At 38.5% G+C, this 26215-nt stretch overlaps 2 protein-coding genes across 2 annotated transcripts in view; both read right to left on the bottom strand.

Annotated features, from left to right (window-relative positions):
* Nucleotides 1–26215, bottom strand: part of Prrg1 (proline rich and Gla domain 1) — a 104457-nt gene that overhangs the window by 20438 nt on the left and 57804 nt on the right. The window contains exon 3 of the mRNA XM_047536835.1: nucleotides 16400–16560. Within this exon, the coding sequence (XP_047392791.1) occupies nucleotides 16400–16560 (161 nt within the window). The remainder of the gene's footprint in view (nucleotides 1–16399; nucleotides 16561–26215) is intronic.
* Nucleotides 2516–3278, bottom strand: LOC124972424 (ferritin heavy chain-like). The gene has a single exon (XM_047536836.1). The coding sequence runs from the start codon at nucleotides 3177–3179 to the stop codon at nucleotides 2625–2627; it is 555 nt and encodes a 184-aa protein (XP_047392792.1). The 5' UTR covers nucleotides 3180–3278; the 3' UTR covers nucleotides 2516–2624.

Here is a 26215-nt window from a genome sequence, read left to right as displayed (position 1 = left end):
CCTAAAGCCCTCCCTGATCCTCTTTTTATAGGAATGTGACTCTTTGCCTCTAACCAGCAAGAAGAAGCTACAGAAGAAAGACCATTGTCCCCACCCCTGGTATCTATGAAAACAAAAAGGGAGGAATATTGGCATCAGATCCGCCATTTTAGGTCAGAAGCCATTTTTACCTATGGGGCTCCTAAGTTTCAATCCTGAGGCAATGCTGCTTAGCTTCCCATAAAATGTAGAGGTCAATACTACCCCAGCCCATGATGTAACCCCTGAGCATGCATAAAATTCCTATTACAGACTATAAAACTGCTCTGTGAGAACTGACATGATGCTGCTCTCTCTGGGGGACAGCCTTGTTGGTTGGCTTGTGTGCTACTGACAATAAATCTCTTGTGTGAGATTCTGGTGTGTGGCGTGGGGCTTGGACTCTGTTCAGACTTTGCACATGTCCTTTCAGTAGGGGTGATTTCAAAGAAGGGCAGATGGAGACAGAACAGGGGTGATACCATGGAAAGCTTCACAGTAGAACTCACCTACATTCTTGGGTCTGGGTTTGGGGCAGGGAAAGGAGCAATCCACTCTCCTGAGTCCTGGCACCTGACAACCAAAGCAGCCTCTATGGACTTTCCTTTCTCAGTAGGCAGAGTGCTATGGTGGATAGAAATGCAAAAGACCCCAGGGACAAGGGATGGATGTGAAATGTCTTCTCCAAAACATAGATATCACAAAAGAACCTAGAAGTAAGGAATGTAAGATGACGGTAGTAACACTGATGACAAAGGACAGCTAACATGTACAGTATTTATACTGTGCCAGAGACCCTTCTAAGTGATTTATATACATTAATACAAAGGGTTGGATGCTTTTATTACCCTTATTTTAAATTTGAGGAAATGGAGACACAGACAAGCTAAAGGCCAAGTTCATCCAAGAGGCTAAACAGGGATTTGAACAAAAGCAATGTGAGGTTCAAGAAACCACTAGAGCAAACTCCCACTCCAAGATGGAGAAGTAGGAAGGATATACAGTAAGCAATTTTAAATACTCACAAATAAATGACTATTTTGCTCTTCCTCATATCTAGGACAGAATTGTATATTGACATATGTGTATATGAGAAAGAAAGAGAAGGGAGTGAGTTCTTCAAAGCAACCAGAAGAAATACAGTGAAAAGAGGTAGTTAGATTAAGATTAGTGAAGGGACATGAACACTTTCTGAAAACTCAACAGCCACTATCCTCATTTTGAAGAAAGTGTTAATGCACATTCATGAAATGTGGGAGGTCACTGCTGCATAGCTAAATTTGTTCAATTTTACTCAGCTCAAACCAGTCAGTTAGCTATAAAAGACTCCAACTCCCCATGTAACTTTGAATACTGCATATGAAATCTGTAATTTTTCTTTTTTCTTTGTAATCCAAAAGTAGAGGAGGTGGCTTCCAGGCCTTCAGTCTCAGACTGAATTGCATCAGTGGTCTCTCTTGTTCTGAGGCTTGCCAGCTCCTTGGATTGAGCAGCTACTTGTTTCTCCAGCTCTGCAGCCTGCAGATGGCCATTGTGGGACTATGCAGCTTCTGACTGTGTAAAATATAATAAATCCCATTTTATACTTATATAATTCTGTTTCTATTCTTCAGGATAACCCTAACAGACTCCTAACTGGAGTTGAGGCCTTCACCTCAACTTCTCCCACCCCTCTACATTATTGCAAGCTGTGGAGTCATGGACATACCATTCAGGATGACTTATTTTTTTATGTTCACTATCAGAAGTATGTCCTACATCCTTAGCCTCGTATTTTTCAGTCCTTCTAGGGAGATAATGTAGATGTATTTGGTACCATATCACTTTATTGGAAGAAATGATAGGTTTGGGAAAAAACAGAAGTGTAAGTATTTGAGGGTAATATATATACCCTTCACTGGTGACCAAATAAGTCACCTTGTATCTATGGGGAAGCCTGGCTAAGGCTTAGTCCTTTTATCACTGCAGGCTACTGTGAGCTGGTTAAAGAAGTACTCTGCCATGCCACCTTCCAGGGCTCTCATCTGTTACCCAGACTCAATAAATGTTAAAGATTTGTATATTCTAGTAAACTAAGTTTTCAGTAAAGTTTAAAAAAGATTCCTTTATTTTACTACATGCTCAAACCCATTCTCTTCACTTCTTCACCAGAGGCACCATGTTCTACTTTTACCCAGCAGTGAACAGCCATGAAGACCCCACGACACCCTCCACAGGATCCTATCCCTCTTGCACACATCATTTATAAGGGAAGACTAATTTTGTGTTTTCCAGGAGCCTGCGCAATACTTTTTCCTCTCTTCCCGTGGAGATTCTGAGCAGCCTATGGATGGGACATGCGTGGCCAGAAAGAATCAGGGATCTGCCCTCATTCTCAAAAGGTGAGAGTTTTGCACACACACACACACACACACACACACAGACACATACAAATACACATCAAATGGACACCTTCATTTCCTTAAGAACCAAATAAATAACTTTATTGGAAGTAACAATGAAACTGAAAGGCCCAAACTAAGGTGAATGGGCTGAAAGGGCAATGTGCAGGCCGGCCTGGACCCACCCCGGGAAGACTCCCTGGCATGGGCTGGGCACAGTCCTGCTCAGGTGTCCTTGTCGCTGCGGCCCAGGGTGAGCCTGTCAAAGAGGAGCTCGGCCAGGGGGTTTTCCGGGGCCTCCATCCTGCGCAGGTTGGTCAGGTAGCCGCCCAGCTCCCGGATGATGAGGACCTGCTGGTGCAGATAGTGGCTCCGCAGGAAGTGGCAGAGGTGGGGGTCCTCCCTCTCGGTGGCCAGGCGGTGCAGCTCCAGGAGGCTCTGGTTGACCCTCTTCTCCAGGTGCAGGGCGCGCTCCATGGCCTGGAAGCCGCTGTGCCAGTCATCGCGGTCAGGCTTGAGGATGTCCTGGAGGCGGATGCGGCCTCCGCGCTGGTTCTGCATCTTCATCAGCTTCTCGGCGCCATCCCCCCACTCGTGGGAGCGGCGCAGGAAGAAGCTGGAGAAGTGCTCCAGGGCCACGCTGTGGCCGTCGCAGTAGAAGGCCAAGGACAGGTAGACGTAGGAGGCGTGCAGTTGCACCTGGATCTGGCGGTTGACGGCGACCTCGCAGTCGGGGTGGTAGTTGTGGTTCACCTGCGAGGCCACCACGACGGGGACCATGACAGGCGGCGGCTGGAGCGGCTCCACCACGAAGGGGATGGCTGCGCGGGTTCTGGGGCTTCGCAGTGGGCAGCGGCGCCGGCCGCGGTTGCGGCGGTGCCCTCTGAGCACCGCCAGGGTGGGTGAGGGCGGTACCTCGGCTGGTGGGCGGTGGGCGGTGTCGGGGCGGGGCTGGGCTGGGCGGAAGAGAAGCGGGTAATGGCGGCCGTCGAGCCAGTAATGGCGGCGGAGATTTCCTCAGGAGTCAGGGGTCAGGGGTTGGCGGTGCCCGGATGTGGTCCGTTGTAACCCGGGCAACTCCGCTCAACCTCGCTCAACGTCTTACCTACGTCATATTTTTTAAAGTTACAAGCACACAAGGGCAAACTGTTAATCACGGGTTAGGTTTGAAAGACGCTCATGTGAATACTGTCTAAGTGTGGTTGTTTCATTAAATGGAGGGCTTTTGGTGAGGGTTAATATCATATCGCTTTATTTGAATGGCAGCTTTCCTCAGTGACAAAAGTGTTTATACCTATACTAATGAGCCTTAATTAGGAGGGGTTAGGCATTGTCCTCATGGATCTTTGAGTCCCGAGTTCATTAGCAAGGGAGGAGACTGTACTGTGGTCTCTAGTGAATTTTAAATTTACAGTAGTATTTGCAGTGTCCAGGGATTTTCTATTGCTCCTTTTTATCATAACCTGTTTTCATTTTATAAGTGTATGGTCTCCCTTATAATTCTGAGAATATGAATTTGCACTTTTTTTGTAAAGTTCTTGTCTGTTTGCCATATTCTGTTTTTTCCCTCCAGAATTAGCTTTTCTTGTTCATGATGTCTCTTGAGCCCCTGAAATCTGGCACAACTTTGTCCATTCATATCTGGGAATCAAGGACTCCTTGGATTTGTCCTAGGGAATTAGCATGACTTTGATTGACAGTTGTGAGGTCTTGTGAAGCCCACTTCATTAACAGGACTTTCCTCTGAGTGCCAGGGCGAAATGCTTCAATTAGCGCTCTTCTCCTTTGGGAGTACATGGCATAGAGCTTGTAGGTGGGATAGGGATCATCCCAGTTCCAAAATTCAGGCATATCTAACATTAGAAGACTGGCGGATCTGTCTTCCATGTGATATGTGCTTCTATTTTGGGTCCCTTTTGTATAGTTTCTCAGTTGTCTCAAGCTCTGCTGTCACTTTCTTTTCTTTCTTTTTTCACTGTTTTCTTTCAGGTCAGGTAATTCAGGATCCTTGGTTTTAGGGAATAAAGATGGTCAAATACCATTGGTGCTCATTACCCATTTTAACAGATATGACTGAGGGTTATAGCAAGGCAGGGGCAGGCAAGTCTGCTGTTTAGAGAGTATTTCTTTAAACTCACAGTTGACCTAGGTCTTTCTTCAATCTTATTGACTGTCCCTTAAATTTTCTCTGAATGTGGTTCAGTTTTCTGTTGCAAGGGTTTCTTTTCTTTTCTTTTTTGAACAAAGCAATGTGATAGTATCTCCTTTTCCATCTTCTCAGAATTCCTAACAAATTTTGGTTGCTTATGGTACTCTTTTGTGTGTGCATGAAACGTGTGTGTGCAGATACTTTTTGTGTGTTTAGTCAGTACCATGATTCCATTATAATTTTTTAAATTTCTAAAAATGCAGGCTGGGTGTACAGTTTAGTTGTAGAGTTCCTGCCTTGTGTGTATGAGGCCCTGGGGTTCAATCCACAGTACCAAAAATAATATTTTTTTCCAAAAATTCAAATAATTTTCTGAATAGTTAATAAATTTACATGGTTCAAAAGTGACATCATCCTCCTTTCTAGAGGCAACCAATAATTACTTGTTAAGATCACAAAGAGAAAGAGTAAAAAAGAACATAATAATATTCAAGTGATAGATGAAATGAACTAGAAAAAGGCAAGTGATAAACACCCAAATCAAGCAGAAGGAAGGAACTGGTTTTTTTAAAGTATAATGCAGGGAATTAGACAGACACAGAGAGAGACAGACGAACAGACAGAAAAGGGGGGATGCAAAATTCCTGGTATTAAAAAAAATACAACTCTCAGACAGTTTGATTAGGAAAAAAGATACAAATTACCAATAGGGATGGTAATGAAAGAGAAGGAATGAGAGAGAAGACATTACTACAGATTAAAAAAAGAACAATACTACCATGTTTAATAATGATTTAGCTCTAGTAATTTGGTATATTTTCACTCCCCAAAATTGGGGTTCTCTTGGCAAGGAAGAAGGGGTAAAATCGGTTTTAGATAAGTAATCAAAATTGTCTTTGTTAGCAACATAGAATATAATAATTCAATCAACTGCTTTCTTTCTTCCCAGGGGTGGAGGTGGTAGGGCAATCAATGGTTAAATTGCAATGAGCCCAGAATTTCTTGGATAATGTAAATGAGTAAACATGAGATGGTAGAATGAAGAAGGCAGATACAGTGGTCTGTGCTGGCAAAAGTATCTCTTCATGGTTACAGTGATACCAAAATCTCTGGTAGGTTGTTATCTGTTTTGTCTATAGAGTTTACCCTGAGTTTAAACATTTTAAATTAGAAACAAGGAAATTAGATGGAACATTTCTAATGAAAAACCAATATGAAATTTGGGTTTATTTGGAATTATAATCTTTTACTCATTTATCCCATTTCATGTATTAGCACACACATAGTTCTTTATAATATAATCCTCGGCATAATAAAAAATGAATCTCTGTAACATTGAAAAAGTTTTAATAGGATTACTTGTTTATCATCTCCTCTACCTCTTTATATATTACTCTAGACTTATAATGAAATCTCATCATTTTATTTAACTGAAAGATAGCTCCCTTGAAAATGATTTCATCATCAAACATCATAAATTCAACATTGTCTAAGAGTTTAGGATGCTACTTCTGAGAAAATAGGAGATCTCAGTTCACTTCTATATTCCTTTCAGTTTGGTCCAATTATATTGCAGGATCTATTAGGTTTCCTTCTCTTCAAGACATCTTTGTGTTCTAAGTACGTCAGCAACATATATTGTTGGTAATCAAAAGCTATGAGTTCCAATACCAGTTAGAAATTGTACCATTGGTTTTTATGGCAGTCAAAATACTTGTTAAAAGATGGAAAAATATCACTTTGTCTCTCCCAGGCTATGAATTGTTCTGAAACATTTTAAAGTAATAAAAATAAGCTAAGTCCAAGTACCAGCCAGCACTTTTTCTATTTCTATCATGTTGATTTTGAACAAGTATTATGGGATGTACATTTGCAACTGCCTAATATGAAACTTGAAGTTAAAATTGTTCACTGTAAAGCCCCTAGCATAACCATTACCAATTAAATTAGAGCATTTTGTTCAATGAGGAAAAGAAGTGGGGAAGACACAGAATTAGGAGACTTGGGACCTGGGTCTCATTTCAGACTTTATCAGTATCTTGTGATGGGAAAATAAGCAAATAAACAACTGCTCTGGAGCTGTTAGTTCCTCATTTGTGACATGAAGAGTTTGACCTACTTGGTTTTTGTAGACCCTGTGAGAAGATGATTAAAACTTATTCAAAGGGTCTTTTGTCAACAAAGGAATGGTATGAAAAAGCATGAATAGGCATTCATGATAAGCGATGCTTAGTATCAAATATTAGCATTGGGAATTAGATACTATAAAACATATAATTTAAGAAAAGCCAGCACCTTCTTTGGATTTCCTGGTGCTGTGTGTTGCAGTATGTGATAGATTCCCTGTTACAGTGTGATGGTCCCTAAGACTTGGGCTAATGATATATGTCTATAGCAAGGTTCCAAAATTTTTTGCAGCTGATCTTATTGTACACTGGCAATAGCTAGACTAAATCTTATTTCTGCTATTACTGATATTCCACCATGACAGCCATGGTCAGATGTCCTGGCTCAAAGAGTCCATGTCCTAATACTGGAAGAAAGAATCACTGACAACCACCAGTATTAAAGGGATTGGCAGCCACCCATTGTAACAGAAATTGATTTCTAGTAGTGTCTTCATCCACATCAGAATCTCTGGGAGTAAGCAAGGGTGTTAATTGATTGCTATACTTTAGCAAATATGCCATGAATTGAAAAAGACACCATTTTTATATATTGAAAAAGAAAAAAAAGTCTTTCAATTAATCTATGATATGTCATAGCTAACCTCCTCCCAGGATGCTATGGAAGACTCATTCAGATGGAATAATAGATACCCTAAGCAAGCCAAGTTGCTGCCCTGGGGTAACATTCAAATCCAAATTTGAATGTGAGGGTTTTATTCTCATCAATTCTACTGACTAGGTGCAGCTCATTATTGGATATTTGTGTCACTTCCTAACCATGACTGCCTTATCAAGCAGTCAACCATCCAAAATTAGCAGCATATTGGATGAGATGGTCACAGGGTCATTACTGCAGATGCTAGGTTGTCCTGCCACACTTCAATAGATTCAAAGATATCGTTTGGACCCTAAATTGTAGATTGCTGAGGGGAGCTCCAAGAAAACCAGTTGTAAGTTACCTGCAAGAAAAGAACACTGACATTTTATTTCCCATGTAGATGTCTGCTTAAGGAGTTGACTGATTGATATGCCCCACTCCTGTACCATATGCCTATATGATGTTTGGGGCAGATTTGAGAAAAGAGCAAGATTGAGAATAGGGTCAGTGATAGAACAGACCCTTTACATTGACTAAAAAGAACATGTAGGAATTTTCCACAGGTTCAGTGGAAAACTTGAGCAATGTTGCTGTGTTGCTGCTATTTTGTCCCAGAAGGCTGCTTTCTAGGCAATGGGCCCTACCAGCAAGAGAGGGAGGTAGGCACAGTTGCAGCCAGTTGAGGAAGGGGTCAAAAGAGACCAATGCGGAGCCATAACTCTGCTTCCTGGGACCTGTGTGGTAGGGAGACCCCTTCTAGGCTTCTTTAAAGAATGTTATGCACCTCACATCCAACTTACAACTAGGCCCACCATAGGATTAGTGACAGTTAAGAAGAGGCTATAGCAATACCAGTTAACTTAGAGACATTTGTCCGCTTTCCCCTTACTTCCTCCCAGTCCTCAAAATACCAGAGAGAAGTGGGAGAGTATAGGAGTTAAAAAACAGACCATGTCCCACTCTCCCTACTCCATGATCCTGAGGTCAAAGTCTAGCAGCAGCTGAAGGAGTGGAGGAGAAGAGGTAAGTATAAAGCACATTGAATGCTGAAGTTTAAAATGGATGAATGAATAGTTTTTAACATTCTTATTATTAATTGTATAAATGTCTAGCATACAGGAATAATTTGATATATGTGTGCAGTGTGGCAATAGTCAAATCAGGGTAGTTAACATTTCCACTTCAAACATTAAAAAATTTTATAAACACACAATAATTGTACGTATTTATGAGGTACGGTGTGATTTCAATGTGTATACTTACTGATCAAATCAGGATAATTAACAGTTCTAATTTATCATTAATTTGGAGGTTTTGAATGCCTCTCTTCTAGTTATTCACAAAATATATAATAGCTTATTGTGAAGTGTAGTCATCCTACTGAAGCCAGATTAAGGACAGGTAGTTAGTGTAGAAATAGGGAATCCGGTCAAATCGAGGAAATGAAGCCATGAAGCCATCTGCCTCTGGAAGTTGGAGACTGCCCCTGGAAGAATGGAATGTCAAGGATCTCCGGAGTCCATTGATTACCAAATTTACCTGCCTTTATCAAGGACTGCAAGCTTGGAGCTGCTAATTAATGCCCCCTGGGCCCTTATCTGCCTGAATCACCTTGGCCCTTCCTCTGCCCAAGGCTTCTCACTTAATGCAAAACCAGGCCTAGTCATGTAGGAAGGAAGGAGAGATAAGGGGCGAGAGCACTGGAGAACAAAAGAGACTTTAACCTATAAAGGATTTAGGGTGCACTCACTTCTTGGGACTTTAGAACATCAGCCATGGTCCCTTCTTTCTGCCGGAAGAAGTCTGTATTATTACCTTTAAATAAAACCTGCTTAATATGCTTGCCTTGGCATGCTTCTCTAGTGTTCGATCTTCAACATTAGAAGGAGCAGAACTCGTCACCGTTAAATGGCGGTATCACCATCATACTTTAGAACACAAGAACTTACTACTTCTGTTTTGTGTACCCGTTATCCAACATTGCTCTATTCTTCCTTTGCCACCATTCCGAGCATCTAGGAATCACTATTATACATTCTGATCAACTTTTTAAAACATCCACATATGAGGGAGAACATGTATTTTGTCTTCATGTGACTGACTTATTTTGCTTAACATAATGTGTTACTCAGCCATCCCACTTATGGGTATATATCCAAAGGAAATGATATCAGCATAACAAAGAGACATCAGCATGTCTATATTTATTGCTGCACTATTCACAATAGCTAAAACACAGAATCAGCTAAATGCCCACCAATAGATGAGGGACAAAGAAAATGTGTTAAATATATAAGATGGAATATTATCCAGTCATAAAAAGTGATATCTTTGGGGGGGGGCAGGTAGTAGGAATTGAACCCAGGGGCACACAACCACTGAGCCACATCTCCGGTCCTTTTAATTTTTTTATTTTGAGACAGGGTCTTGTTAAGTGACCAAGAACCTCACTAAGTTGCTGAGGCTGGCTTTGAACTTATTTGTGATCCTCCTGCCTCAGCCTCCCGAGCCACTGGGATTATAGGTGTGTGCCACTGTGCCTGGCAAACAGGATATTTTTAACTACACAGTGCTGTCTATAATATGCAGAATCCACAGTGTAGCTGATTCTGCAAGTGACAACAAATGGACCTGTCCATCCCACTAGTATCTGGTCACTGAGTTCAGATCTGAAAAAGGTTAACTGGTACTAGGAGAGAAAACCTGCTGACATCACTTCAGGTCAATGTCAACATACTGCATGGGGAGGAGAGACTCCCACAGGGGCCAGTATACTACTTTACTAATGTCATATGGGCCGAAACCCTCCTAATTATGTTAGAACTATAACCCAACAAGAATAACTTGAGACTACAGAGGATTTATGAATTTAAAAAAGGGCCCAACTACCAGAGACTAAAATTGACCACTAACTTAAAATCAAAGTCGATAAGGGGCAATGTGATGTCTGCCTATAGAAATCAGATTTTCCTCATCTCTGCAATAGCTCAGAATGTCAATCGTATAAAATGACATATTTTGGCCATTTGACTTTTTCTCAAGAGTTCTCAAAAGAAGTATCAAGGAAGCCTTTGCAAGTCCCAGAAAACCACCCCCATTTGTCTAAAGGGAACCATCTTATTTGGCTCACCCAGGAAGGACTGGGATGAGTGTAGGGATCGTGCAGAGAAATACGGATGGAAATGCACAGGGCATGGCTTAAAGAGGGCCATGGTGATGTCTGAAGTTTGCCCCCTGTATTTCTGTGCCCAGGTTTGTCTTCCACCTTTCTTCCTTTCTGAATTAAAGTTCTAAATCTAGGTCAAGTGCCATCAGTGGATCAAGAGAAGCAAAGTGAAACAAGAGTTTCCCTAATAGTGCCAAAGAATATGAGTTTCTGCCTGCAAGTGAAATGAGTAATCTCCAGGAACTAGTGATCAATTCTTAAATACCTCAGACATGAGCACTGCTTATAATTGTTCACAACCACAAGTGTCTACATGCTACCTTCTGCCGTAGACATTGAATTCAAAGATTTCCAAGGTAGTTTTTGTAACATGTCTTAGTTTGAAGGGATACCTCATGTCCCTTACTTCCCCAGTAATTTCTATAAAAATTTAAATGGAAATACTTTGGAATGAGAGGGATTGTCTTAAAATAGAATTGCTGGACTTAGATCTCAAATTCTTGGATATTAACAACTTAGTCTCTAAAATACATCTGTAATTTGGAGGTAGGTTGGAGCACAGGGTGTACAGGAAGTGGGTTAAATACTTGGGATGATACCAGACATAACAGTCATCAACACCCCCAGAAATACCACACACTGTAGAACTCTTTGAAAAATTCTAAGTTGGTTTTGGCTAAACCATTTGCTTTAGAATCTAAAGTGTCATCTATTAAAGCAAGTTCCCTGGCCCCATGAAGTCCTGTGAACCCTGGATTGGGCATTTTTAAAATGAATTTTCTTAGTTTGGAACAATTTTAGATTTATAGAAAAGTTGCAGAGATGATATACAACATTCCCCTGTACTCCTCACCATTTCCCCTACTGTTTGTTAGCTTTTATAGTAGCATGGTAGATTCATTATAATTAATACATCACCACTGGCCCATTTCTAGTAACTCGACTTGGATTTCACTAGTTTTCCCACTGTTGTCCTTTTGTTCCAGAATCTAACCCACTTTTCATTTAATCGTGTCTCTTTAGTGTTTGTTTTGTGATTGTCTCAGTCTTGTTGCTTTAATTTTTCATGACCTTGATAGTTTTGAGGAGTAACAGTCATTGTTATGGATTGGATCTTAAATGTCCCCAAAAGCTCATGTGTTGAAGGCTTGGTCCCAGCTGATGCAGCTAATGGGAGGTGGTGCAAACATCAGGAGGTGGAACCTAGTAGAAGGAAGTCAGATCACTGGGGGTGTGTCTTTGTAGGGCCTCTTCCTGTCTTTCTTTGCTTCCTAGCTACCATGAGATGAGTAGGCCTTCTCTGCCATATGCTTCTTGCCATGATGCACTGCCTCACCACAGGCCCAAACTAATGGGGCCAAGTGACCATGTACTTCTGAAATTGGGAGCCAAAATAAATCTATCCTCCTTTTAAGTTGATTTTCTCAGGTATTTTGTCACAGTGACAAAAAGCTAACTAAAATGGTCATACAATTTATAGAAAATCTTTTAATTTTGTCTGTAACTTCTCATGGGCTTATGGGTTTGTGGGGAAAATATCACAGAAGTGAAGTCCTTTATCAGCATGTCATATATATGATGTATCACTAGTGATGCTAACCCTGATCACCCAGTCAAGATAGTGTTTGCTAGATTTCTCCACTGTAAAGTTATTTCCTCCCTTTTCATACTGTTCTTTGAAAGCAGATCTTTAAATTCAAGCTAAACTTAAAGGAGGTAGAGAATTAAACTTTACCTCCTAGAGAGGGGAGTATTTACATACATAATTTGGAATTATTCTGTACTGTACTATATTGTATTTTTTGTACTACAGAGTTGCCTCTTTTCATGTATTTATTAATTTTTCATTTATTTATATTATTATACACTCATATATTTAGTTTATGCTTTGGGTTATAATCCAATACTAAGTTATGTATTTTGTTACTTGAACTGTTCAGCTTTGGCCACTGGGGCCTCCTTTGGCCACTAAGGATGCTAATTCCCTTTGACATGCTCCCATTCTTTGTTGCCGTTTTAGAACTTATTTACTTTCTGGTAGTACCATATGCTCCATCTCTAGAATCAACCATTTTGCCAAAGCACCCTGGTTTCTTTTATTGTAGAATGGCATTTGAAATGCAGATCTGGGTGCCAGGTAGGACTGTGTAGATCTGATAAGCACCCAAACTATTCCTATGTACTTTGAAGTTTGGTGATAACTACTTTGGAAGTAAAACAAATCAAATCAGAAATTATGAAAAAAAAAAGTTCTGAAATTGTTGTTTTAAAGAGTTTTTACTATTTTCTTCATAGTACCTCCAGATTAAAAGTTCCAGTGGTTCAGGAGGTTGAGACATGAGGATTGCAGGTTCAATGCCAGCCTTAGCAACTTACGAGACCCTAAGCAACTTACTGAGGCCTTGTTTCAAAATAAATAATAAAAAGGGCTGGGGATGTGGCTCAGTGGTAAAGCACCCCTGGGTTCAATCCCCAGGACAAAAAAAAAAAAAGGTTACAAAATGCAGAGAACCCTCATGGTCCCTTGGAAAGGGGAAGAAAAAAACAATGGTAGAAATTAGTAACAATTCCTAAATAAAGTATCTGTAATTCACCTATAAACTAAAATAAAATGTAGCTTTCACTGTGTTAGGCACTATACCAAAGGCATACGCTCAAACCTAAATGCTGTGGGTGTAATTTTTCCCCTTCAAAAGACATAAAAATAAATGGCAAAATGTTTACTACAAAGCAATATAGTCAGTAGATGGCAGAGCTGAGACACCAAATCACATCCATTTGATTGTCTACAGAGAGGATTCAGGCAAGCCATTCAGATAACTACTGCTTTTTCCTCCTTGAGCTTTACTGGGGTACAAGTAACAAATAAAAATTGTATATATTTAAGATGTACAAAGCACTCATATGAGCCTTTGTATGTATGTCAGCTGTCTCGATTGAATCTCAAAAGCCATGAGTGAGGGACAGCTTATTCACTTTGATATGTCCTGTATCTGGTACATAGTAGGGATTCAGCAGATAATATGTGAATAAATCTGACCTAGTTTCTATTTGGTGAAAAGGAGGAACATTAAGCACAATATATTTTCTCCCATTGTCTAATTAGACTTCTGCTTGCAATTAGGTAAAGAATTATAAATAAATTTCAAGTAGAATTTCAGTCTACTGAAAATGGACCTTTAAATTCACATAGTCTACATTTGGGGATGATGAAAATATATGTGAGTAAACCTGTTCTGAGCAATAAAATTTAGTAAACAAAAACGTAATAAGAAGTCTAAGAGTAGAAAGCAAATCTCAAACATTTTCTTCATTGCCAAGATTAAGATGAAACTGTGCTATCCAATGCTAGATCCTTCTTAGCACACAACAAAAACAGTATTCTGAAATAGTTTTTCTACAGCAAATAAAAGATGAGATTGCCACTTTTATTACACTTAAGACAAAAGCCCTTCAACACACTTTATTGTAAATGGCCTTTTAATGGCATAAGCAAACCTGGATTACAGACTTTAAACCATAAAGAAGAGAATAAACATAATGCCAATATAATAAAAATCCATTTTAAAGTCCACATCTTTCAGTCAATGTGTGAAAAAGTTTTAAATCACATTTTCCTATGCATTAAATGTACTTCATAATATGCCAATCCATTAGTTCATCCGTCATCAAATATTTATTTAGCGCCCATTACGTGCCAGCATTGCTAGGAACCATAGCTAAGAACAAAACAGATGAGAAAAGGTGTTGTCATAGAGCTAACAGTCCTGGGCAGAGAGTGATCAATTAACAAATACAACAAATGGATGTTAGGTGGTGATAACTGTTGGAAAGAAAAATAATTCATGGAAGGGACTCAAGATTGTAATTTAAGGTCAGATACTTTCTCAGTGAGAAAGTAAACTTGAGCAAGGACCTGACAGTGATCAGCTTGCTCAGACATATCCATCTGGAATAGGAAAGAGCAAATGCCAATGCCATGAGGTAGATCTGTGCTGTGTGTATGTTTGTGTGTGTGTGTGTGTGTTTGTGTGTGTGTGTGTGTGTGTGTGTGTGTGTGTAGGCACAGGCAAGCCACAGCAAAGTGAATATAAGGGGTGGAGTATCATAAGAGATGTGGTAAAGAAATAACTATAGAGGAATGGAAGTTTGGGATGGAGATGATTGTGTAGTATCTTATAGATGATTCTGAGTACTTTAGCTTTTACTGAGGGAGAAGAGAAAAGGTCAAAAAGAGATTTTTAAAGTACAGCCTACTGTTTTGAGAATCAATTATGGGGAAGAAGGTCAAGAAATCATACAGGTTGTAGCTCAGTGGTAGAGTACTTGTCTAGCACATATGAGGCACTGGGTTTGATCCTCAGCACCACATATAAATAAATAAATTAATTAAATAAAGGTGTTGTGTTCATCTACAACTAAAAAAAATTTTTTTAAAAAAAAGAAATCATACAGATGAGAGGGTGGTGGTGACTTGGATGTATAATAGTAACACGTAGAGAGACTGAAATGTGACTACATTCTGAATGTATTTTTATGATAGAGCCAACTATTGGTAGATGGAATGTAAGATATGAAAAGGAGAGAAGAATCAGGGATGGTAGCAAGGTCTGGATATCAGCAACCGGATAGATGAGTGAAATTAGTATTTATTGAAATTAGGCTGTGGTAAGAACAGATTTTGGGGAAGGACTGTAAACTGAAAGAAATCCTATTAGAAAGATTGACATTTTCTTTTTCTGGAGCTAGGAAAGTTAATATTTAAAGTTACATGGAACATCAGGAATGCAAGAATAGCTCACAAACCACTGAAGCAGTTCATATAAGGGAGAAGTGGTTCTAATTTACACTAAAACATGCTACATATCCACTATAACTAAAACAGTGTGGTTCTAATATTTGAGCAGAGAAATAACCCAATGGACTAGAATAGGAAATCCCCAAATAGACTAACTACATATAGAAATTAGGTACACAATAAAAGGTAACTAAAATCACTACAGAGAAGAAGAGCTTTATATTAAATGGTGTTTGGAAAACCGGGTAGCCAGGTGAAAAAATCAAATCCATAACTTATACTATATACAACAATAAACTCCAAGTGAATTAGCGAAGCTGATGAACCTCACAGCTTATCAATTTCCAAATGAATTTTGCTTTTGCTGTGTATACTCAAACCTAGCAATCACATCTCTCTAAGCCTTTCCTTGGGCTCCTTTTGGGGCTTTCTCTATCTAACAAAAGATCAAAACTCCTTTCTTTAAAACTCTTCTGCATCCACTGCTCCTGAAGCATGTTCAATATCCCTCCGGCACCTCAGCCATCACTTGTTTAGCAGCTAGTGTTATTTTCATGGTGCAGGGCACTAGATCTTTCTATAATGGCTACCTCTGGTAATGTCATTTCCAACTGTGAAGCAGTTCTATAGAATATACATCCCAGTCTTATGCGTACCTATTCTGCTCTCCTTGAATAACATGTAGTCCAGAAGAAAGAGAGATGAAGAGGTGTATTCTCACAGAATGGGGATGGGGAGTCCATATATGTCTTTTCTTTAGTAGGAGAAGTAAAACATTTAAAAATATTATCAGCTTTCATTAGCTTCCTCCACCCTTGCTTTCTGATAGTAAGGTAAGGATATTAACTTTCTAGATCAAAGCCTTGAGTGAACTAAATGCTTCTCCCCTGCCAAGCTGATGAATCTTTGCTCTTGGCAGAGTCCTGTGGAAACACACCAATGCACAGGGAAGTGAACCTAGCTTTCCCATGGATGGAATATTATTAGATGCCACTTTCAGGCTTCCTTGGAAAAGTAATTTTTAATTAATAACAATACACATACTTTGGAATTGAGATCTCAAATATAAATCAAAATGTAGGCAAATCTGTGAGAATTTTAAAAATTGCTTGTATACTTACAGTTTTTTCATTATTTTCAAAAGCTTCCCTGGCTTCTTCAAATGTGCAGACTTCTTCTTTGCACTCACGTTCAATATTGCCCTGTCTTATTTCTTCAAAAAGTCCATTAGCTCTTCGGTAGCGTTTTAATACTGAATTGGCTTTTTCTTCCGTGAGAAAAACTAAAAAGAGATATAATAATAAGCATAAAAGTGGAATGAAAACCCCATAAGGTAAGTTACTATACAAGATGAAAACTGCAAGATGTTCTTCAGACAACACAGGCAACATCCTAAACCTCTTTGCGTGAGTCAGCGGTGAAGTTTCACTTAGCTCACAAGCACTGCATCCACTAGCTTCCTCATCAAGTGAGTGTGTCCTTTCAGTAGCAGTTGCCCTGGGCAGGGACAGTGACATAATTTACCATGTTATATTCAAACTTGAGCACATTGCTGCCAACCATGGGTGTTTAAATATAGTAATAATGATACCACTACTTATATTCATTAGCGTAAGTGGATACCCCAAGGCATTCGGCTGTTGGACAGCAGCAACCAAATCTAAATCCAGACTGTAGAACACTATCAGTGTTTGTTCATCTAACTAAGAAGAAATACACCTGCAATAGACCTAATAATGTTTACCCAGAGAACCCTGACTTCAAAAGAAGTGACAAAACAGTATCGAGAAGATAAATTTGGCTATGATTCATCCTAAGGAAACTCTAATAGTAATTTTGTTCTAAATGCACTTAAGCATAGTGTGATGACACTTTAAAACAGTCAAAACTCATTTTATTGTCCTTAAGAAAACGGAAATTATTTTGCATAACTTACAGAGGCATTTCATATAAACATTCAAAACACATTTATGACACTCAGCACAGTAAATTAGGCAATAGTTGCAGGTACACTTATGGAGCATTCTTTTTATTTTTTATACACTAATACATTTTATGCTCTACTTAACAAAGTTTTTCTAAAAGCATCTTGCTTGTTGGAGACATAAATATAATGCCACCAGGGAAACGGATTGAAACTGATCTCCACTAATGTCAAAAGAGTAGAAAATGTCCTAATTTTATGAACTTCTAATATGAGAGAAGGTATCAAGCAGATTTGGGGGGTGGGGTTGGGTACCATGTATTGAATCCAGGGAGCACTTTTTACTTCTTTATTTTTATGTTGAGAGAAGGTCTTGCTAAACTGCTGAGGCTGGCCTTGAACTTGCCATCCTCCTGCCTTAGCCTCCCGAGTTGCTGGGATTGCAGGCATGTGCCACCATGCCCAGCTCAATACAGATCTTTTAACTATTTTTTTGTGGTTCTGGGGATTGAACCCAGGACCTTGTGCATGCGAGGCAAGCACTCTACCAACTGAGCTATATCCCCAGCCCCAGATCTTTTAAAATGGTAAAGTAAAAAGTCTACATTTTCCAAAGAACATTCTGAAGTAAATGAAAAACGTTTCAAGTACCTTGTAAAGATGACAATGACAGCAATGAATTTATGTTTTGCCTCATTATTTAAATGTACATTTCAGTTTATAGAACATATAGATTAATAATTTGGGATTCTTTAAAGTATCCAAATTAATACCAGCTGGATGGCACTTACACTAGGGTAAAAACTGTGGTTGGAATTCAATAAGTAGTTCTTTCCTTTTATACCTTGGATGAGAAATGACCTATAAAATGAATTGAGTTGTATAATACCATTAGAAAAAAAACATTAAAAATATAAATTATGGTAAATGCTATGAAGGAAACCAAAAGGGCACTGTTGAGTTTGGAAAATAACAAAGGAATTTACTAGAAGTGCTTTTCACATTTTAGCAACATCAGAATCTCCTAGGACTCATTATTACACAAATTGCTGGAATTCACCAGCAGTTTCTGATTCCACTGGTCTGGGTCAGAGCCAAGAAATTACATTTGTAATCAGTTCCCAGGTAATGCTGATGTTACTAATCCCATTATCATAATTTGTAAATTACTACTCTAATTCAACTCCTTAGAAAACTAGTTCTGAGAAAGGTGTTTATGGAATGCTTTGATTAACAAATCAAAGAGAACTCTTACTGCGTGATGTTTTTAGGCCCTTAATATATATTTAATATATACATGTACATCTCCTGAAAGGGAGCATGGTATATGCATTTGTAATAATTTTTTGACTATGGTGGTCTTTTTCAAGAGACATTTCACTGAATTACAACTTCTCAGCCACTGGTCTAAATTGACTCCAAAACGTAAGATTCCTCCAACTCACACATGAAGAAAGACAGTAACAGTTTTCCCATGGGGCTTTTCTTTTCCAAGATAAACAGGTTTCTTTTCTTCATCCATTGGTCATATAAAGTGAATATCTGTACCATCTTTCTCTCATAAAATACACTGTCCTATGTTGTGTGCAATATTCTGTGTATGGTCTGACAAGTGCAAAGTTGATCAAAACCATGAACTTCTTTGTTTTTAAACAAAATACATATGCTAGTGCAGTTTTAAGATATCTCTGAGTTTTCAATCAGTTTCTCTGAGGAAAAAACAAAAAAATCAGCAATAATGTATTTTGATGGCAGAAAGATCAGTAAAGTAGAGGGAAGGGAGCAGGGGGTGGAGAGAGGGGAGGGGAAGGAGAGATACTGGGGACTGAATCAGAACAAGATATATTCCATGCTTTGATAATTATGTCAAAATGGATTCTACTGTCATGTGTAACTAAAAAGAACCAATAAAAATAAAAAAGAAGACAAGATATGAAATAATATCTTCTGAATTTGGCAGAACTTCTAATGTTCCTTGGTAATAATACAACAGCATTCAAATCTTAATAACAATAGTAACAATAATAATAATAATAATGTACTTTGAGATTTTAGGAGGAAAATTCCCAAATTACTAATAAGAAAAAAAAATATTTTTTTTATATATGCTAGCTAAATGGAAAAGGAGAGTCAAGGAAAGCAGCTACCTCTCACCAAACAGCAGGCTAATTCAGAAGGATAAGCAACTGGGAGGTAATGTAGCAGGATACAGATCTTCTAATCCTAGCCTAATCAAATTACCAAGAGTATTCCATAAACATCTTCTACATATTTCTTATACCAAGAGGCAATGTAATATAATACCAAGAACTCTAGATAGACTAAGCTGGTGAATAGATTTTATCTCACTTGCCAAATCCAGTCAATTAAAAGATATTACTTGGAGTTAAAATCTGACTAGTAGGAAAGACATTACTATAGATTTAGGGAACAGGAAGAAGTGGCAGAGCATTCGCCAGTCCTTTTCAAAGTAAGCTGGAAATCTAATGAACTTTGCATGATAATACCAGAATTAGAATTTTTTTTTCAGTGTGGAAACAAAATAAAGGAGCAGGTGATAGCTTTGATTTATAGGATGAGATCAGATTATTTCCTTTCAAGAACAGTGGGCAATTTCCACACTGGAAAGGCTAGAATTAGGAATTCAAAATTCAAAACTAGGGGCTGGGAGTGTAGGTGAGTGATAGTGCTTAGCATGTGTCAGGCCCTGGGTCTAATCCTCAGCACCAAAGGAAAAAAAAAATCAGAACTAAAGCAGTGATGTTTGAAACTTCAGTTGATTACTTCCTTCCCCTTAAATTGTGTGAGTTAACCCATAGCTGGCAGGAATCACATGCATGCCTTAACCACAGATTACATGATGTGTCAAATATACACAATGTAAATGTACCTCAGGCACACAACACTGAGATGCTGCTTAAAATATTCTTTAATAGAAAAATAAACAAAAACCTAAACCTTTTTTCAGATTCATTTGAAATTACTACAGAAAATATTTCAAATCTAAGACTGATATGCCCACACATATGTTCATTAAAGAATAATAACCACTTTTTCATAAGTTTAAAATAAATAAGCTCTCATGCTTTCTCTTCAGAAGAAAACTATGAAAACAAATGAAATAAGAGGGCTACTAAATTTACTCCCTAAAGTACTGACTTAAGTCAAAATATTTTATTGTCCAATAAAATTTTACATTTAATGCACTGAAGGTTACTAAAACTGACATTTTAACACAAACAATCTTTAGCTAAGTGAAATCGTGTCCATAAATTTCCTGAAAAACAGCAAAGGATAAGGCCTAAAAATTAACAGCCTGTTTGGAAAAATTTTTACTCTAATTATCTAAGGGTTCTCTCATCTTGGGCCCAATTTCATTTAAAAGCCAGTATTTAATGGTTACATTTTTATTTTAAGTGAACAAAGTTATTTTTCTTAGGACATATTTACTGTATGCAATGAGAATATGACAAGTCACAAAGATGAATAGCAGATGATCTCCCCCAAAAGATTCTTCAGTGCAAGAGGTAACCAAGAGAAAAGATACATAAAAACTCTGCTATAAGACTGAACTTGATATTCTTCGAAGTGTGTTTCTACTGGATGTATGTGTGTTTGGAGGTGAGGAGAAGTACCTGGGGAAGGGCCCCTGAAAAGTATATTTAAGCTGGTTTATCAAGGAGTGACAGGGCTGGGGCATGCAAAGATGGCAAGAAAAGATATTCTAGTGTTTTATTCAGCTTTTTTGCTGCTGTGATTAAAGATCTGACCAAAACAATTTTAAAGGAGGAAAGGTTTATTTGAGGGCTTAGGTCTTAGTCCGTAGAAGGCTGGCTCCATTCCTTGGGGCTCGAAGTGAGGCAGAACATCATGGCAGAAAGGTATAGCAGAGGGAAGCAGCTTGCATCATCAGGAAACGGGGGGGGGGGGCGGCGGGAGAGAGAGAGGGAAGGAGAAGAGACTCCACTCTCCACACAAAATATATACCCCATAGCCGTGCCCCAATTCCAATCTCCTCCAGCCACACCTCACCACTTCCATTAATCCCATCAGGGATTAATTCACTGATTGGGTTAAGACTCTTAAAACCCAATCATTTCTCCTCTGAACCTTCCTGCATTGTCTCACATGTGAGCTTTTGGGGGACACCTCACATCCAAATCATAACATCTAGGAAAACAAAACAGAGAAAGGGCTTGGAATTGAGCAAAGGGACATAAAAGAGGCACAATGAGCTGGTTAGTAGGGCCAGAGTAGAAGATTCAAAATAGCTGGGAAATCCAACTGGAAACTGACCAATTTCCAGGTCATAGAGGCACTTACTGTTAGGCTTACACATTTGAACTGTTTAGTAGCCATAAAGGTTTGGGATCAATAGTTAGGTGATAATAATCTAGAAAAGAGTGTATATACACACACAATAGATTTCGGGATAGAATGAGGGGGAAAGGCCAGGAAAAACTGCTTACAATAGACCAGGTTAAGAAATAATGAGATCGTGCATTAGAAATGGAAAGGAAAGAATATGAAAGGTATAAATTTTGGGTAATTTCTTTGGCCATTGAACCCACCATGTATCTGATTATTAGCCAAACCAAATCTTAGCCATCCTACAAATTGGCTCTTTTGTGCCTCCATAATTTTGCATCTTTCTTATGCCTAGCTCCTATTCCAATGTGACATCCTCTAAAACCTTCCCAAGACTTCACTTCTTACTTCATTAGACAGACCTAAGGCCTATAGCTATTCAGCAAATTTTATTGTGATTTTTATTATGACTGTGGTTCCTTCCTTAAGGTTATAAACTTCTTGAGGGCAGGAGCCATGTATTATTAATGTTTTGACCCAAACTCTTCCTTTTGTAACACCTAGTAAAGAACTTGGTACAGAACAGGATTAATGAAAAGGTAGAATGGGAAAGACTTGGAGACTGAATGAAAAGTACCTTGTAGGCCATGAATATACCTCTAATTATGAAGAAGTACTGAAATTTTAAAATATGATTGTCAAATGTGTTTGTATATTGTGTAAAATATATTTGTAGCCAAGTTTCTAGGAGATTTTTCTTTTTTTATTTCCTGTAGAACACACAATTTTTTTTTGGTAAGAATGATTTAGTTTCTTTCAGTAGTTATGTAGATGTAAAATAGCTAGGCACCTAGTGTTCTGGAAAGAGGGTGTAGCCAGATGTTTTTTGCTTTGGCAAGAAACTAGCACCTTGGTTCCCAAAGCATGTAGCAAAGCCCTTGAGGGTAATGCAGCAAAGTCACAGAGGATATACAGTATATTTTACATTTCTGAAAGAGATTCAGTGATTTTTGAAGGAAATGCAGTGATAGTCAACATTTGTCAGATACCCACAGAAACTAGAGCTTAAGGTAGTTCACAGTTTTATCATTAGATAGATCTACATTCCTTTTTCTTGCAAAGCTGGATTTTCAGCTGTGATTAAAAAAAAATACAAGTGTCATGTGAAAAATCAGTATGGAACACAAAATGGGGGTGGCAGTATTCAATCTGATTCCAAGATCTGAGAAGCCTGGCAGGCTCCAACATGTACATACCTTCTAGTAGTATGTTGCCTGGTTAAGATTAAGATAAAATATTGCTTTTTCCAATTTACATATATTACTCTTTTCAAACAGCTACTGTGCTGTCAGGATACAATAATTAAGCTGTTTGGAACTAATTACTTAATAAATGTAACTGTTAGGTCTTTCTTTCACTTGCTAGGTGCTATAAAAAAAAAACAGTACTATTAATAATAGAGCACCATAAACTGAGAAAGTTTGGGAACCTCTGACCTAGAGGCTCTGGAGATTGAGAGGGTCTCACCTCTCCTCTCCTCAATACATTTGGCATACCAAGCTTGAATGGGATAGGAACTTCCATCTATGAGGAAGGAGCTTAAGATTCCTTTTTAAGTTCAAAGCCATTGAACCTCTCAGATGGGTTTCTATGGCCCTGGTAAGGAAAATATAGTGTAGTCTGCTGCACCATTCAGTCATATCACCCAGTTATAGGTTATCTTAAGCTAGACATTCCTCAGTTAGTCACCTTGATACTATGAACTTGCCTAGGGAAGAGGCCAGGTGCTATGGTTTGGATGCTGTTTGTCTCCTCAGGGGTTCACAGATTGGAGGTGTGGTCCTCAATGTGGTAGTGAACCTTTAAGAGGTGGAATCTAGTGAGAGGTCCTTAGGTCACTGTGGTATGTCCTTAGAAGGGATTGTGGAACCCCAGAATCTCTATTTGGAGATATTTTTTCCTCTCACATATGCCCCCACCACTGCTATTTGCCATGACATGACAGTTGAGAAAGGGGTTCTTGCCAGAGCATCCACCATGTTGTTTGGATTTTCAGCTTCCAAAACCGTGAGCTAAATTGGCTTTTTTTCTTTATAAAATTAGCCTGCCTTAGGTATTTCATTGTAGTAACACAAAACAGGCTAATACACCAGAGATATGAAAGCTTAAACATTAGGTTAATTAAATATCAAAATAATGAGAAACCAAGCCTATTGTGCAAATGGAGTAAGCACAGGAAGTAAAATTCTGGGTAGAACAGTGTCCTCCCAGCATTGTTATAATTTACCATTAGCCCAGTTGAGAAAACCTATATTTTAGTCACTGTGTTGCTTTCTCTAGTTGCACTGCAACTATTCTGAGTATCAGAAAGCCTGATTTGTGTGCGCTATTTTTTATGTAAGACTATACACCAGCAACAGTAGCAAAAACATCAAGAATAATAGAGAACAGGAACTTTCTACAAATGAAACTTGCATTCCAGTATCTTTTCTTCAATCTAAGAATCAAGGTCTAGACCTCTTATGCAATTTTGGAATTCTTGGATTTCCTATGGGAATAGGGTTGACTAGGAAAGGAAGAAAAACATTCTTACTGTTATACTTTGGATATGTGGTATCCCCTAAAAGCTCCTGTTAATGCAGGAATATTCTGAGGTAAATGATTAGATTATAAGAGCTATAACCCATTCAGCCCATCCTAGTTGAATGGAATGTCTGGATGGTAGCTTTAGGAAAGTGGGGTGTAGCATGAGGAGGTGGTTCATGAAGGTGTGCCTTGGAATAGTGCATCTTCTCTGCATCCCCTTCCCACTCTTTCTCTGCATCCTGACTCCACCAGGGGCTGAGCAGCTTTCCTCCATAGGGCCTTTCCACCATGATGTTCTGCCTCACCTTGGACCCACAGCAATAGAAACTGCCATTATGGATTGAGACCTTTGAAACCGTGAGCCCCAAATGAACTTCTCTAAGTTGTTCTTGTCTAGTATGTTGGTCACAGCATCACAAAAGCTGACTAAAACACTTACATCATGGGGAGCTTGTGATTGCTTAATTTGAATAACAAGTGTGATCTCATTGATATCCCAAACCAGTTAAGTGGTATATATCATCTAGAAAGTAAGTAAAATATTGCCAGAGCAAACAGCTTCTGAGGAAAGCAAAATCCTAAGTATCATTTTGGGATCTGTAAATTTGAATAGCAGTAGAAGGAGGAACAGGAAAGGGGAAGTACTAGGGATTAAATTGGAGGAAATTATATTTTATGCCTGTATAATTATGTCAAAACAAACCCCAATATTATGTATAACTATAATGCACTAATAAAATTTTTGAATAGAACTAATCTCATAGTTACAAATGAGGTAATGTACATAGACTGCTTTGCTCAGAGCTTAGCAAAGAATGGATGTTCAATAAATAGTATTATGACTTGTGGCAGTTATTGTATAAAAAAAAAAGGTCTACCAAACTGATAATAAAATTGTACTTAGAGCCAGTCATAGTGGTGCACACCTGTAATCTTAGTGACTCAGGAGGCTAAGGCAGGAAGATTGCAAGTTCAACACTAGTCTCAGCAACTTATTGAGACCCAATCTCAAAATAAAAAATAAAAAGGGATTGGGGAATGTAGTTTGGTGGTAAAGTGCCCGTGGGTTTAATTCTCAGTACAAAAAAAAAAAAATTGCACTTAAGACAGTACAAAATAAATGAGCAAGGACAGTGTTAACTTGCAATGAGTCTATCTGCCTTTCTGCTTAGCTCCAGGAATTCCTGGGAGTTTGATCCCCCTGGTCAAATCTGGGATAAAGTATACTAGCTTTGCAAAGTTCTGTTTAAAGTCTGAAACTCCCTTATAGGAACTCTGTAATAACTTTTCTAAGTTGTTTAATAAAAATGTATAGACTAATGTTTTGCACTTGATTTAATTGATTATACAGCCTAGTTTCAGCCACATAAGCAGTGGGACATCAAAGAATCATGGGAGCCTTGTACATATCTTGGCAGTTCACAATTAGAAGACAAATGTGTCCTCTGTAACTAAAAATGGCCTTGGGAGTCATCTTTCTCCTGTTGCATCTTACCTTTGCTGTAATTAAAGACTATGAGAGCATGCCTTATAGAATCTTCTAAGTCTTTTCAATTATCCAACGTGATATGGCTGCTACAATATATTTTGATGAGTCATAAATATTTGGGGGGCTGTGATCAGATTTTAAAATTTCAGAAATTCTTCTGAATGCAAATTAAGGACTATTTTTGGTCCTTATTTATAAGGACCTGATATTTGTAACAAACTCATAATTACAAAAATACAATGGTTAAATTATGTTCTACTGAATGTTAGGTTGATAGTTCAGATGGCTATTCAGTATTTTATATAATCATTGTGTATATTAATAATTGTGTGTATTAATTTTTGCATAAGTCACTCAAGTAAATCCATTCTCATGAACTCAGAAACAAAGAGATGACCAAGGTCATGTATTATAACTCATCTTATGCTTTACCTTCAGGGGAGCCCCAACTTCCTTAGATAAATCAAGGGTCAATTTACTCTATCCATGTCCACCAGCCTGGCTGTGAGATACAAAGCCTCACTGAACATTAAAACTGAAAAGTAGAAGGGGCAGTGTGGGCTGAACTAGATCAATATACTGACAGAAACAAGAAGTGAAAGCTAATTAATCCAAAGGCAAAGGAAAAGA

Source organism: Sciurus carolinensis, chromosome X (genome assembly GCF_902686445.1).
Source record: "Sciurus carolinensis chromosome X, mSciCar1.2, whole genome shotgun sequence".
NCBI lineage: Eukaryota > Metazoa > Chordata > Mammalia > Rodentia > Sciuridae > Sciurus > Sciurus carolinensis.
Note: the sequence above shows the minus strand (reverse complement) of the source record. Positions and strands in the feature narration are given on the sequence as shown.